Consider the following 17,071-nt stretch of genomic DNA (forward strand, 5'->3'; position numbering starts at 1 on the left):
TATTTCAAATGTAACAACACATCAAGTAAAATCTTCTACTGATCACATGGCAAAAGATGCTGACACTGATAAATCATTCATCAGCATAAAAAGGTTAAAGAAGAGATAACAAGGTTTTTTTTCCAGAAAAGAAAATCATATATTACTGGGACCACAAACCTAAGCCACTTACATTCTGTTACCAATGCAACTAACTCAGTATGTAAGAAAAGGTCTTACCTTGTTTTAAGGATATTCAGAAACTGCAAAATTTCTGAAAACTGTATCAGTCTAAGGGCTCTTAAAAATCTTAAACCTGCAGTAAAGGAAAAAAAAAATTCTAGTAAAGAATAATTCAAATTATAAAAACATTTCACTTACAATGACAGTGATCAATGAAATAAACATACGTAGCATACAAAATGTCAAATACCTTTGAAATGTTCTTCCATATTTAATGGTTCCAAGATCCTTACCAGGTCTTTTCAAATTGTTTTAAACTTATTTCTTTAATAGCTGAAGTATCCTACCAGAAAGCCTTAGTTTATGTAGGAAGCCATGGGAGGAGACATACAGGCTGAAAACTAAGGGGAAAAAGTCTCACTGAGGTTCTGTTGGTAGTTCTAGTGCACATGTCCTTCTCTTCCAGGCTGTCAAAGACACATACAGATCTGAAACTCCTTAGTCCTCCAAGCTCCCACATTGCTTAGTGAAAAATAAGAGATTATGGGCAAGAGATCTGATAACCTGGATAAAGTACGCTGTTTATATGCCTGATTAAATTGGTAAATCTTAATGACGTAAAATCTTTTATTGTAATAATGCTCCCTATCTCCACCCTAATTTCCGAAAACTCAAGCAGGAGAACAGACGAAAGACACATTCTCTCTTAAAAATTACAAATCTAGTGTAATTCTTTCCATCAGACTATAACTATAGGAATAGATTACACTTTGACTATTAAAGAAGTAACTATTTTTACAAAGAAATAGCATTTTTGTGTTGAAATCAGGTTGCATGAATTGCAATTCCCAGACAACTGCAAAGACAGCGAGACATACACAGAGGGAGCGTGCACAAAAAAAAAAAAAACTATAGAAGATTAAGGGCTTAAATTATAAAAGAGACTTATGCTGATAGTAAATAAATTGGCTGCAGATCTTTGGCATATGAATAAAAGTACATTGTGTATTATACACATGCACAGCTTATAAAATTACAATAAGGCTTTGAGGATAATTTTTATTAGATAGTACAGCCAAGAGTTACATAAAAGTTGCGTAACATGGTATTGTGACTGTTGCAGTTAGGTCCAGGGCAGCTTCTTCTCATACTTCCTCTTTATTGACATTTATTTTACCCACTTGCAGTGTATAAACCACTTTTTATTTCTAGAAACTTAAGGAAAGACTGGTCCTGCAAACATAAACCTGGTGACAACCTTCATCATGTCAGTGGAGTCGAGAGGTTCCCCTCAAAAGCAAAGATGTATGTGGTGAGATGTGTTTAAATCAAGGCTTTATTTCTGCAGTGTTCTTGGAAAGTTGTTAAATAAAATTTTTACTCATTTTAAGGAGTAAAAATTTTTACTCATAAGGAGCCTTATTAAGGGTCATAAGTAGCCTTAACAAAGTAGAAAATCACTCCTGTCTATTACATGGATATAAAGTTTCTTTTTTAATTACTGACTGTGGGGAACTCTGAAGATTAATCACAACTTGAAAACTACATTTGAGGATCTAGACGAAAAGCAATAAAATGATGCTTAATAATGATAAACTTAGATCCATTTGCAATTAGTGGATGATAATTTTGGATCATAGTGCTGAAGCTGAGAGAGACATATCCCCCTGCTCCACTTGCAGTAGTTCCCACAGTTGCTGCTTCTGTCCAAAGAGATGTGGCTGGACAGGGATGGAGAGGACCTTTGCTAGCAACCCTAAACTTCCTCAGCTCTGTTCCATCTAGCTATCTCCCTCACTCTACTCCCTAGGAACTTTTTGAAGAATGGCTGGTGGGGGAAAAATCCTTCCTTTAAAAATGCTTTGCATTGCATCTGAAGTTAATAAGATGGCCAAGTTACCCATTGCAATGTTTCAAAAAGAAGCCTGAGAAACATCAAATTTAGCAATAAAACCTCTATCTCCAAACTCTTACAATGCTTAAGATATATTTAGTTGCTGAGACACAAATGATAGAACAAAAAGACTATGGCTTCAACATATTTTTTGTGGAAGAACAAAATTATTATGGATTAAGTTCTGCATTTGCTACAGCCTATGCTATTTTAAAGAATTCCCTTCAGGGAACGGAATTTTTAAAAGTGCAGAGTTTGCTTGAATGGTTTACTTGAACTACAAATAGAACTGGCTTGTAATTGTAAAAGGTTAAAAATCACCTTGTAACCTCTGTATCTTGTCTAGGACATTACTTGTGGGGCCGTGTTTTATAGCTAAAGGAATTACTACACAGAAAGGATCAAATTTTGATCTTCAGAAACCTCAGTGTATTGCCCGCTTTGTGTGGTTCAAATATGAGGAACAAAAATGAAATGAAAATAAGTTTTCCTTATCATGATGGCAAATGAATTCTTTCCAGTATTGTACTCTTTTCAAGACCCAAACCGTTCTGTTATTAGGTTCCTATACGCATGTCATTTTATATGATTTTCTGTACTTCCTGTCTTGCAAATAATCTGTGAGTTCCATCATCCTAGCAAGAAAGTGGTATTTAAGAAGAATCTCTTCCTATGTTCATAGTATCAGGACATAACAAGCCATAAGCCTTATTAAAAGACACTAAGAAAAGGCAGATTCTCTAGATGAGATATTGAAAACTCGTAGACAAACTACCGTGACCCTGTATGATGCTACCTCTTCATATTCTATAGACAATGTGCTTATATTTAATTAGCTTTTGTAGAAACATCAGTCACATTAGAAATACTGAATTTTTGTATTTATTAGAAAATATACTCCATATTAGTCAAAACAGTCCTCTGGTAAACCAACATGTATAGGAAATAGAGATTAGGAAGACCCTTCATGACAATACACCTTTGAAGCCTACAAAAATTATGTATTTCAAAGTATTTTCAATGTCCTTTAAAATTATATTCTTAGTTTTGCTTCAAAGGACCTCTAAAGGTCTTTTTTATGAAAACCTAATTGGAATATAATATTGTTTCCAGCTATGCAGAGACATCACCTCATATAAATTTCCTCAGCAGAATGAATATTGCGGGAAAACACTTTTCTTTGCCCTGACAGTCACTGTTCCTGACTAGGTGCTGAACAAGGAGTACAATCTGCCTCAGTGGGATGGAGTGTTAGGGTACTTGATTTAGTAATGAGAATCTACTGCTTCACTTCTGAGTTTTATAATCCCCTTCATTAGAAAATCTAGCCAACTGAAGGCTTTAAAATCCATTTGACATTGACTGATGTCAGAATCAAGGAGAACCTGGCTCAGGAGGAAACAGGCAGAGACTGGGAGTAGCATTCTTAGTATAAACCATGGTGAGAAAGGCAGACAGTTTGCAAATAGGGCTGAAAGGCTTATAGGTGAGCAGGGAAGAAGCCTGTTTAAAGTAGCAAAATCAGGAATATTCATCAGAGATGGGTACTCCAAAGCAGTGTAAAAAAAGAACTCTGAAAAGTGATCTGAACATAACACATAGAAGGACTGGACAATGGTAGGGCAGCAGCTGGGAGGTTTAAGTAACCTTGTTTCCAGGTACTCACAGTATCTTGCTCTCAGGGTCTGAGCGTACAAGCATCAGTTAGTTCAGTGTTTGCAAGTGAAACTCGCTATGCCTGCAGTGTTTACTCCCCATAACACTATTAACACAAAGAGTCAGTCAGCCAAAACAACTCTACATAGTAGGGACAAATTACACCGTACAATGCACCAGTGTGCACACCTCCCCAGTAGGTTATACCACGTGAAGACTTTGTGTGGTCTATTGGCAACATCCCCTAATAAATACTAGCTGAACAGAAACAAGGGAGAAAGGGGAATTCCCATTCTTGAATAGTTATTTCTAAAGCTTGACTGTGAAAGAGATAAGAGGTGCTGGTTTTGAATGAATCTGTTTGGCACTCTAAAACATTTAATAGCATTGACTGCTTGACTTTCTAGTAAATTATGTTCACTTTGAAAGACTGCAGCTAATTCAGAGGTTTCAGTCTTATTCTTCAAATAGACTACAAAAAGCTGCTGCTGAGAATAAACTGTAAGTATAAAACTCAGGTGAAATGAGTTTGCCCCTAAATGCATGAGTATTTATATCACCTTGAACTTAGCCAGGGGATGATGAATCAAGTGAATAAATCCCAGAGGAGAAGTCCACATAGCACTTCATTCTGGTGCTGGTATTAATGACATGCAAAAGTGTGCTTGCAATCATACATGCATGCGTAAACTGATGACACAGTAATCCCCACAGCAATAACCTTGTTGCAATGAGACTGTTGTCAAACTAAAAATGGCCTAAATTATTCAGTAGGTAGCTTACTATGAATCCACACAAGATCAAAATAAAAACAAGTTAAATAGAAAAGATTTTGATCGGTCTAACTCAAGAGTAACTATTGGCAAAGCATCTGTAAAAAACAGCCTGTCTCTGAAAACTAATCACATGTAAACAGTAACACAATGCCCCATGCTATGCTCTCTGTTTTCAAATCAAATCTGATGCACAACTAAGAAGATGCTATCTCTTTCAGGCCCACCAGCTCACCAAGAACAGAAATTTTTAATGTTTGTTTACGCATCAAGAATAGTAAGCAAAATTCTGTAGCAGGAGCACTAACAAAAATTCCCATTTTCCCAAAGCTGTCTCAGCTACTTAGACAAATGTGTACATTTCTCTTACTTTAGCAATATTTGGGAATGTATTTTATACATGTGGGGAAGAATTATTTCTTTTAATATGAAATAACTACAAAACTGTTTTACATTTAAATGATATAATCAATAATTGAGATAGGGTAAGTTTCTTATCTATTACCGTAAAGTTTATTCTAATTTTGCACATTTATTAGGATCCTGCCTGCTAAAGTTAACCAAGCAAACTGCTGAATGGAATGCTCAGGAAGTACTTGCTATTTTGTCTCCATAGTCATTCACCTTTTTCTTGCAAGAGGTTTTATATTGGAATTTTCTTACAGGATCTGACTGGAATAGGATATAATCTCCTATACTACAATTTATACAAAAAATTAGTATCAAAAGATTTAATTTACCTAGAAAAATCTCTCTAATCATGGAAAAATATACAGATAAAATGAAGGGCCTCTTCAGATTGTCAGTCTTCTGCTTCTAAATGGATGACTAAAGCATGCTTCTGAGCTGGAGTTTCTTTGAGCTTGAATACCCAGGATAAAGCTAAGAGATTCATAGATTTCTAGACCAGAAAAAACTTTTGTGATTATCAAACCAGATTCCTTTAATAATATGAGACAAAGAATTTTAGTCAATAGTTTCTGCCTCTAGGTACAGTAATTCGAGTTGTAGGTATGACAATTGAAATGAACCTCCAAGTATACCACAGGATTATTTTTTTAGCTTCTTGTTTAGCTACCTGTGTTGCCTGTACGGCACCACCCGGTGGGGTGGCATCCCCGGCATCCCAGTGTACATTTTCAAAGTACACTGAAAATGTAAAATAATATGTTCTATTAATATGTAATATGTTCTATTATTTTTACTAGGTAATTTCCTGGATAACATGTGTGGTGTAATTTTACTTCAGATTCTGAGTGTTCAACCTGGAATCTGTAAAAAAACCCAAAAAAACAAACAACAACAACAACAAAAAACCAAAAAAAACCCAAAAAAACACCAACAAAAAAACCCCCCAACAACCACACCTGACTCCCAGAGATCAAATGCTTACCTCCTGAAATTCTATACACTGAATTTATATATGAAAAATTGACACACCCACATCTTTCAGGCCAATTTTGAAGGGTCACTAAGAGAGGCCAAATACCACCCAAAAAAATGAAATCAATCTTAAATGTTACAGAAATCAATGATCTGTGCAAAACAAAACAATATACTATGTTGAAATACTGGGCTAGATCTAGAATACAACAACAGGAGTATTTTTATTCATTTCACTACATACTTGTTCAGTTCTGTGAAGTGAGGTGCATACTCTCCAGCTATTGCTTTCTGACTCTTTACTAAGGACCCAGTAAAATGGATGCTTTAGTCCAGAATAGTGATATAAACATGACCAATAAACTATGTGCCAGTAGCAATGCAATTACAGTAGAAAATTATTTTCTCTATAAAGTTTACAGCAAAACAAACTACATTATTTTAAGCTTTATTTGACTTTACAGTCTTAAAGGTGATGAAATATGGTATTTTCCTGTCTGTCACACAGTTTTGCAGTCTCTCAGCTGAACTGATGCTTTCCACTGGATTAATATACAGCAGCAATCAGGATTACCCATAGATTACAAACCCCCCAAAAAGGAAATTTACAATTTTAAATCTATAAAGGGGAAGAGGAGGAAATCACAACAACTAAACTTATTTGTCTTTAATGAGATTCTAAAAATAGAAACAGGAATTGGGATATTTCTTCATTCAACAGGAGAGGTCAATCTACCAGAACACCATCAAGCATTACATTATTTCTCATCAATGAGATACATAATACCTTTCTTATCGCCTTATGTTGCTTTTTCTGTCAACAGCATATCCAAAATATTGGCATAAGGATTCAATCCACAGAGTTTCTGTATATCCTTTCTATTCCTGACAAACCATTCACCCATTCATCAGAATGGTATCTTCACCAAACCTATCAATCGCTACTTGTACCCTGTATTTGATTAAGACCATATGGTTTACTGAAGATTGAAAAAAAACAGAATCCATATTTAGGAAATCAGAACCTTTTCCGAGATGCATATAATGGAGGAGTAATTTTTAGGATGCAAAATAATTCTATCCTGAACACCTTCACACGACGCAACAGAGCAATCTGAGATTCCACTCCTTGTAGATAGGTTTGAAAATGAAAGCTCAAAGAACAAGACAAGAAGAAAAAGCATGGGAGGAAAAGAATCTGCCCTTCCTTGGAAGCAACACAGCCAAAATATTTTGATACATTTCCCTGCCTCTGTTATGCAAGTGTACAAGCAGGGAAGACAGCCCACAGCATGAAAAAATCAATACCCTACGAACCAGGACAGCAAAACTTCAAGTTCAGAATCTACATAGGTTGTATACTAATTGCTTTCAAACAATGCTGTATCAAAGACTTGTTAATAAATCTCTCTGCTGCACATTTCTTTAACTTACTTTTACATCTGTTAAAATAATGACAGCAGTTTTAAGTTCTTAATAGTTTATTAAGTTTATTAAGTTCTTAATAACTCCACCATTGCAGATTACTACATTCCATCCTTCAATAAAGACTGGATTCTAGGTGAATACCGAACCCCTTTGATGAGGTATTAGAGATATGGGCACATTACAGCATGTGAGTTTGGGAAGGAATTTTTCCTATAAAGCAACTGAAATCCTGTAGCATTATTTTGAAGTTGAAAAATTAAACATAATATGTTTTTAGAAAAGAATAAAACTAGCACCAGAGACAGAATCACAAACTACAGTTCTGACCAAAAAGTTTAGAGTTGGACCTTACCCCAGTATGAGCCGACCCTATAACAAGACACCAAGGAGTTTCGAAAAGTATGTTGTTCTTCCTTTTCAGGGATATTATGTCCAGCTTTGACACGATATCCATTTTGGAACAATTCTCCAAGAGATTTTTTACGCCTTCTAGTACTTTTATAAGTTTCTGTACGCGTGCCCCCAGAAGGGTTGTGGTAGACTAAAATCTTGCTGGGAATCATGACTATGTATCTTCAGCTTCAGGAGGACTGCACATAAGTACTGTGGTCCAGTCTTCAGTCACAGCATCCGGTAACAGCGAAGACAGTCATATATTTACCCTTCTTTTTGCTAATGCAGTATCAACACGGAGAGACAGCTCAGAGTTCTTTCTTTAACAGAACTTCTCTTGGAAGCAGATTTATTTAACTGGACACAGGATAATGCAAAGTTCACCTTTACATATTGCTACCAAAAATAATTCAGTATAATCCAGTCCATTTCTGTTAGCGTGAAACAAACAGAATTTATTCAAATACAAAACTCAGCCTCACAAAAACAAACTAAGAGTATCACAAACTGGATGGACAAAACAAATCACAGAAGCAGGCAGGCAGTGCAGATGCTCCTCTGATCCATGATGTATTAGAGCTTAAAAGCCATCTTCTATCCGGATATTACCACATAAGCTTCTTTCAGATACACCAAAGAACCACACCCATCGACCCACAAACGTGATGCTGTTCACTTGGAATGAACAGGTACTCTTGTAAAGAATATAGTTGTAGTTCATGTACATAAAGGGAATTGTTTACTGTGTATTATTTTCTTTGGCAACTTTACATATCTGTCTTCCGGTTAAAGCTAGTATGCAGAAGGCAGCAGTCGCACAATCAGCCAACTCTTACAGGATTTATCCCAGATGAAATAAAAAAAAGCAAACAAACACAACAACCCTTCATCTAATCCCAGTTAATGACAGCTATATTACTGAAGGAAAAAAAAACCCCAACAATTTAGCCATCAAGCAAGAGCACAAAGAATAGAGCGCATTAGTTCTCTCAAGCAGACTTGCTCTGTGAATATTCACAAAACTACATTTTGTTCAGTCAGCTACCATCTCACTCAATTAGAAAAAACTCTTTAAAATAAAATGTAAATGTGAGATATTACCTCCCATGACATATGATATGCTTTCTTAGTCAACTTTCTTGCTTTGAGCGTAACATACAAAGTTCATCTTGAAAAGCTATCTTCATTTTGAGGAATATACTTATCATTCCTATTTTTTGTCCCCAGAGGAGCCACAAAGATATATATGCCTAAAATATATCAATGCCATCTGGAGTACAATGCAAAGCAGACACAAAAATAGATTGCATCATGTGCCTATAGGAAATGCACAGGATCTCAAAGCGATTTGGAAATGTTATTAAAGTGTGACAATGCCAAATATAGAAATGGGGAGAACAGTACACACAAATTTCAAATTTCAAGTAATATGCAGTGAGTGAATCAGAGGCAAACCACTTCTGTGACTCCTTTACATTGTAACCTTCACACTACATTCTTACAAACAACCTGGTCACGTTCTCACTGGTCACAATACTGAAGTTCCACTGAGTCTAGCAGGAATATTTTTTGATTCTATACGTATGCATGCAGACATATATACAATATATCTGTGAGCACTTGAAACATTCCTCTCAAATTGGAAGGATTTGACCAAGGTAGCACTTACCTGTGTTACTAATCATATCTTGTACAGCTCAAACTGAAATAATGTCCTACTTACTTTTTACCATATAAGGCATACTATTTTTCTTTCTTTTTGTATTTCATCTTGAATAGTATTATAATCTTGTTATTAGCCAATTTTAAACCTATCATTAGTGTACTTTGTACTTATTACAGCAAATGTTTGGGTGTAGAATCCATTTACCTTGTAAGCCTGGAACATCTCTAAAGGAAAACAGTATCCAAGTAATAAATAGCAATAGTCAAGTTGTTTAGTTTACATAACCTATATTTTGGTTTTAGTAATTTGACAGTATTCCTTTAACTCTCTCAGCTCCCTGGCATAGCCAGATTTTTATCAATTTTCTCCCTTTTCTGGCCGTGCACTGCTAAATCTGTTGCATACATCAAAATCTGAAAACATGAATTAAATGACAAAAATTGGAAATAAATCTAAAATAAACCTGTTCCATAACTTAAAAATATTAATCTAAATTTCAGTGGCAGCAGGATGATGACATATTGTGCTGAGAAGCACTATTCAGCATCACAGACAGAGCCACACAAAAATGTTTGTATTACTTTTCCATGCAGAAGTTTCTGCTTTCCAATGAAATGGTTTTTAGCATTTTGTTCTACAATCTGATTATGCAAGACAGCTTATTGTTTTCAGTGAGACTACAGTTCTCTACCATCTATATTATCTACCTATTACTTGGCTAAATTTTTCGTATTAGATGTAAAGTTAGATTACAGAAAATTGTTCTCTGTAGGCTAAATTATTTTTTTCTTCAATTGTCAAGACAACTACCTTTTAGATATCCCATCATCCAGCTCAGACAAGCATCTGAGTGAAAGTCTGAAGTCCAATTAAGCAGATGAAGATGATGCCATTAGGAAAATGGCACTGTTTCCAGTGTTTCTGTACTTTTTCCTATCCTTGTGAAGGACACAGTTGACAGTCTCCTGGTCTGAGGCAGACTTAAAACTCCTAAACTCTGTGTTATCAGAAACACCGGAGATGTGTGCAATTTGCTCCGAAGTATTTACTCCAAACTAATCAACATTCATTCTGTTCTAAAAAGCTCTAGGATGACTTGCTAAAACCTACTGTACCTTCCATGAACTCAAGCTATTTAAAGTATGTTATGAGTGAAGTTTTCCATATTTTCAACAGAAGCATATCCTTGGAGCGTATCACTCCATGACCCTCCCTGAATTTGCCACAAAAATGGATTGATATACTTATGGAGGCATTGCTACCATTAAATGACAACTTGCTTTCAAAGTCCATCCAAATGTGAAACTATTAATATGCCAGAGAAGAAAGCAAGACTTCTCAGCAGCTGAGCTCCGCTTTACTTTTGGCTATACAGGAACTAGGTGCTTGCTATACCATCCTGCAAGACGGCAAGGGAAGAGCAGGTCTTTGGCATAGACACCAATGTATTAGGTAGAAGCAGGTATCAAATTACTGTCCTCTAAAGCACAGATTAGACAGGGATGACTGATTTGCTGTGCTTTTGTGGATACTATCTGCTTACAGTCGTGCCCAAAAGCACACTCTAGAAAAAACATGAAACAGAAGGAAACCTGCCAAAGAGAAACCTGCTGTAGAGAAAAATAACTTTATTATATCCAGTGACCATTCTCTCCTTGAAAACTACTTTTAAGTTTATTTAACAGTAAGACAACACAGAATGTTCCACATGTTATCTTTCCTCTCTTTTAGGTTGCTACTTCTGAAACTACATTGTAAAAGCCACTGTTGTACAAGAAATGGCCCTTAAAATTTTCATTGGTCCTATTTCAAAAAGGGTAAAAGCATTATTCATAGAAAAAAAAAACCCAACAACTCGTGTGTCTGAATATAAAAACTATACAGGTTGGCCAACAACTACTTTTTGGTACAACTTTGTAGCATTGTGTATGGGCTATGACAAAAAAACCAACAATCTAATGTCCATTCGGCCAAGCACTTACTGATCATTAATCTCACTAAATGTGTCAGAAGGTAAATTTACAATCCAAACTTGAGTTCCTGAAGAAATGCATGTAGTTGCATTATTTATTTTATCTCCCAGTCTCAAACTCTTAAGGTATTAAACAATTTTCAGAAAGCTTGGCACTAGCAATAACAAAAAGAGAGTCACTAGATACATAAACATTAATTTCACTGCTTTATACCACTTCAGGCAATGACTATGTCATATTCCATAAGACAAGAAGAGATATACCCAGTAGTGAATGAATAGCAGATCTTTACATAAAATCAGAGTGTATTCTCTTGTAAGCATCATATTTTATAAAGGAAGTATTATCCCACCCAACTGATGGTGGTGCCATTTTTGAAGAAAGGCTGAAAGCATGAAGGGAAGGATAAACAATATTCATACCTACCTCACGGAAACAAGAGGTAGGGAGAAAAGGAATTTATTAATCTCTCATTTTTGTATTTTTTTTTATCTTACAGCTGTGTAATCCTTTCTAGATACCAAAGTCCATATTCAAAAAGGATGCAAAACATGTCTTTTTAATTCTTTGATTTTTGGAGAATAAGTTAAACGGACACTTTACTGATAATGCTACTAAAATCATGATGACCCTTGAAATAAGAGGTTACACCTCAGCAAGCTAACCTTGCAGAGAGGTGGCACCGAAGGTTGGAAACTTGGGGTTTGTTTTTTAAAGTGCCCATTACAACTCAATATACAGTAGTTTCATTTCCTGAAGAATGACAAGTTAGCATCTTGTATAATTTTCCCTGGCATTCATCAGGAACAAATTGCACTAAAATCAGGAAAATGCTATTCTGAGAGGCTGTAACCGTGGGGTAGGACAAATGATAAGAACAAAGGCAAAAGAAGGACAAAGGCCAGATCTAAAGCCTGACTCATGCTGCAGGACATTGGTTTAAAAAAAGACTTGCAATTCTGCCTGTCTTTCCTCCTGTGAGTCACAAGGCATGGGCCATAACTGCCAAAGAAACAATGAGCATACTATGAAATAAGACTTGAAAAGGAGTCAAATATTTCAGTTCTAATCAACTTCTATGATATAATACATCCTAGCCGTTGAACCTTCTTTAGCCTTTGAATAGCCAAAGAATATAATTAAAGAATAGATATGAGCAGATACATAATAGCATATTAATTATGAAAAATGGGTTATGAAAATGATACACTACAAAATTCTATATGTGATTATGATCCAGGTGCAATTAAAAAAAAAAAAAAAAATCAGTTTTCTGACCAGATGGGTGCCAAACGCAATAAAATATTTATGCCTGTCCCAGAGAAGTGATGCCGTTTTACTCAGTGTAGAGAATGACTCCTTGGCCCATGGTTTAAATTTATATTGTAATAACAACAAACAAAATATTTCATACCAGCTGTCAGATTAAGAATTTAGGCATAAAATTTCGTAGAAATCAAAGATTATGGTGTTTTAACTGCTTTTTGGAAATATAGCTGTCATGTAGGTCCACACACCCCTTATCAGTATCCCTTATTTCACCCCATGCCAGTACTAAAAAGTAGTCTTCCTCTATTCAGTATTGTATCATGTTTAAATACAAAGTCTGAGAACTGCAAGTGTCAATTCAGCACTAAGGCTGAATCAACAATAAATACAGTAGAGGGAGTAACATTTAAAACTCCTCTCTTCAAATTCATGTCAGGCAGAAAATCTGTCTGATCTGCCTACTCAGAAGCAAATTCTCAGCGAGTTTCAAGTGCACACAAATGCTTGCTCTAATAGGTCAATGTTACCAAATCACTAAGAACAGACAGGGAAAATTTCTATGCACTATCAGATTAGATTAGAACCAGTGCCTAGAAAAGTAGGTGCCTGATGTTTTCATAGAAGATGCCGTTCCTCCAAATCTATGTATCATTTGCTACTTTCCGCTGAATGCAACATATTTCTTATACGATCCACCTTGCATGCAATTCTGTATCACTTCCTTTAGATGAATTTCCAAGTTAAGAGTGAGCACGAGAGGATCCAGATGAACCGATCTTGGTTTGTTTTTATTTTCTAGATGTCTCTGCTTTTACAGTGGTGATATCTACACTTTGCCCACAATACGAAGGAAAGTGAAACAAGGATTGTTTCAAGAGTCCAAATTCAGTGTTAATATGGAATTTAATAGAAAATAAAAGCTAGGATGACACAATTTTCTTTACAAATTATCCCATTTCATTTGAATATATACTTGCAATATTTTACATGTAGAGACTCAGATGTTCATTGACTGCCACTCCATCATGATCTATAACCACTATAAAAATAACTTTTTATTAAGAGTTAGCATTGTCCTAACCACATATCTAGCCATTACTAAACACTTTATTAACTATGCTTTAATAAGTATCTGAATTTTAAATAATTAAATTATATAAAATTATATGCAAATGGTATATGTACAATACAAATTTAATACATAATAATAAAAATTATCTTAATTTATTTTATTATATACATAATCATTTAAGCACATAATTAAAAAGTTAACTTCTAAATAATCTATATCTATTATCTACAGCAGCCTTTATGTAACAGAACATTAGTAAGAACCCCTATAGGATTTAGAACTTCAATAGCAGCTATGGAAGTTGGATGCTGAATAGGAAAGGGTCACAAAGGCTGAATTTTGAAAAAACAATAAATACGAAGGTTGTGAACGGCATTCAAATCATATTAGGATTTTATATTTATCCCACTGTTACTATTTCTTCTTCTGTCAAAAGGCTGAAGAGACATTACATCCTTGAACTTCACTGACTCACCTGACTTACGTCAGAAAAGCATCCCAGATCAGAATTAAGTAAAAGCAAGCAAACTGATACAATGTGAAAATAATATTCACTACAACATCAGCACACAGTGTCAATGCCATACTTGGCCACTAACATTACAGCTAGGTCATAGCAATAAAAGACCTTTCTGCTAGGCTATGGAGTTATGCATCCGCATCCCCTAAGTCTTGCATCAACTGAAATTATTCTACATCTTCAAGCACACGACACTTTGAACTACCAAGGGGCTGCAGTGTGGATGAACGAGACTGGCATTAACTGCTGGATGCACAGTGATTGGGAAAGAACCAGTGTATCTCTGTAGCGCAGCATGAGCACATCTGTACGCAAAAACTCATACAGTTCTGAAGGAAAGTGTTCCACACAGTAAGGGGTTGATCAAAGAAAAACATAACCAGCAATTAGGAAGACAATAAAGCTGATAGATAATTTATACTGAGCAGCAGAGTAACTAGGTGATAATGGAGAAATAACCACTGGAGAGTTTTGAGTACCTCAGAAATCTCATAATGCAGTAGACTAAACCATTTTGCTCTCAGTCATCTTTGCTTATGAGGGACTACAACATTTTCCTTTCGATTATGCAGATTATCATCTCCAGATATCCTAACTTGAATGCAAAACCTCTTGAAATTTAACTTGACAGTTAAGATACTAAATGGCTGATTCTTTTCAGCTAAGCCTCCGCAGTGATGCTACAATATTATTATTTTTAATAAAACCAGTACTCCTTACAGGATAATGCTGAACAAAATGCTGTGTACTAGACCTGCCCCTGTACAGCACGCTTCCATCTGCCTTACTTCATAGAAGCTGATTGAAAAAGAAGGCAAAATAATTTCCCTGTATAAATCACTTATAACTAAAACAAGAAAATGGCTTTAGGGAAAAAAAAGGTTCATATACTAGAAGTTTTACTTATGTAGATAAACACACTTTTCTAAGTTTAAATACTATTTTTAAATTAAAAGATGCATTATTCTATTTTTGATCTTTATCTGCCATCTGCTATATTTTTACTAGCAACAAACAAAAGAGCTGATAAAGTCAAATAGGCTGCTTTTCCAATATTTCAGCTTTTGACCTGAAGTAGCAACTAGGGAGATTTCGTAAGAAAGCCTACTTCTAGCAAATGCCTGTGCAATTTTGAAGGCAAGAGAAGCTTAGATAGTTGGAACCTAAAATACCAAGAAAATTCAAATTCTTTGGCTTCATATCCCTTTATACATATTAAATCAGAGAAGTAAGATTGGTAGATTTAGAACAAAATGTTTCATAACTAACCTAAGCCTATATAAAATTTGCAAACACAATGTACTGATTTTTTCAAAAAGAATTAAAAATTAAATGCCTGAATGAAAAAAGTGTACTCCAAAGTTTAGTAGCAGCTTATTTAACACTGCTCCATATTAAAAAGTTCCCTGAACAGAAGAAACTGGAAAAAGTAGCAGAAAGATCCAAATGCATGCACTTATAAAGAGCAAGCAAATACTGCCCTCTGAGCATCATTAGCTTTATTGGCAAAGACTTTCTGGCAATCCATCAGGTAGACCACGGCAGTGCAAGTAGTTATGGAGGAGTCAATAACTTCAGAGACACTTTTGTGATGCAGAGAAATGTCCTTCCATTTACAGACTGGATTTTCTCTGCTGTGTTTCTATTTTTATTTTATTATGTAGAATTTGAGATAGTCTGATACTAAACAGTGCTGAAGGTGATAACAAGGTTAATGAATGCAAATGTCTGGGGGTCAGCAGTGAATAAAGAATAAGCCCTGCATAATGAAAGCATGGACACTATAAATATGGCAATACTAGAGAACCTTAAGCATTCAAAAAATTGATGTGAAACAAGTGGCAAAAAGTGGCAGACTATGAAAGATACTTTTTTCTTGACTTAAGTCAATATTGTATGAAACTCTGCCAGATGGTATAAATGTCCTGCAGTCCAAAACCTCAGAAAAAGTCTTAAATACTTTAGCTGGAAGAACACTTATCTCTATATCCCAAATTTTCCTTCTCTACATGTCACCTGACTTTGTACGGCAAATTATTGCAATTGCAAAAATTGAGTAGCGGATCAAGGAACAGATTGAGGAGGAATGTAGCATTGTTACAAACTATTATCCATCCAACTGTTACTTCTGAAATGTCACATAAGCAGGAAGGTCAGAATTTTGCTCATATTGATACCTGAAGCATAGAAGCACAAGAAGTAATCTTACCTAATCCCAATGGGGTTTTGGTGTATCAGGTGATGGTCAAGCAGTGCATCTAAATAAACGTATTAATGAAGTTTCCCCTTTTGAGTTTGGAATTATAAGAAGACTGAAAATCTTCTTATCCTTCAAATCCTCTCTTGACTTTTCTTAGATTCTATATATATAAGTTGAATGAAGAAATTGTCAAAAGATTATTGAAAGGATATGAATGATCTGGTTTATATAAACCTCCAGTCTCAGTTGAGTATGTAAGTTCATTCAGAGCTCTCTGATATTCAGCAAGAACAGCCACTACATGAACTTTCTAAAGTCTCATACAGAATTCCTAACTTCTAATCTTTCTAGTGAGATCCCAACTATCTTTGCATCAGTTTATATCAATTCCAGTTGCAACAGGATTTGCTTATGACTAATTCAGTCTTGCAAAACGGTCAGGAGGAACATGGCTAGGGTTTGGGGTTTTTTTTTAAGTTACCTAAACTGCATAATGCAACTTTTCTTAATTCCACATCAACCAAGCCTCATGCACCACAGAGCACACTAGACAACTGATGCTGAATTAATGAGAGCTACATGGACATCTCAGTACATTTAGTCCAGGGCTTAGAAGATAAAAGAGATCCTTTAAGCTGTGTTACAGAAGTTAGATGCTTCAAAATACAAAATGAGCTAAAGC

The 17,071-nt window shown here is 35.3% G+C and overlaps 1 protein-coding gene across 9 annotated transcripts in view; it reads right to left on the bottom strand.

Annotated features, from left to right (window-relative positions):
• Positions 1-17,071, bottom strand: part of KCNMA1 (potassium calcium-activated channel subfamily M alpha 1) — a 532,021-nt gene that overhangs the window by 180,547 nt on the left and 334,403 nt on the right. For all 9 annotated transcript variants that reach the window (XM_075505159.1, XM_075505158.1, XM_075505166.1 and 6 more), the window contains one exon: positions 220-295. In XM_075505159.1, the coding sequence (XP_075361274.1) occupies positions 220-295 (76 nt within the window). The remainder of the gene's footprint in view (positions 1-219; positions 296-17,071) is intronic.

The sequence above is a fragment of the Mycteria americana genome, chromosome 6 (genome assembly GCF_035582795.1).
Source record: "Mycteria americana isolate JAX WOST 10 ecotype Jacksonville Zoo and Gardens chromosome 6, USCA_MyAme_1.0, whole genome shotgun sequence".
Classification (NCBI taxonomy): domain Eukaryota; kingdom Metazoa; phylum Chordata; class Aves; order Ciconiiformes; family Ciconiidae; genus Mycteria; species Mycteria americana.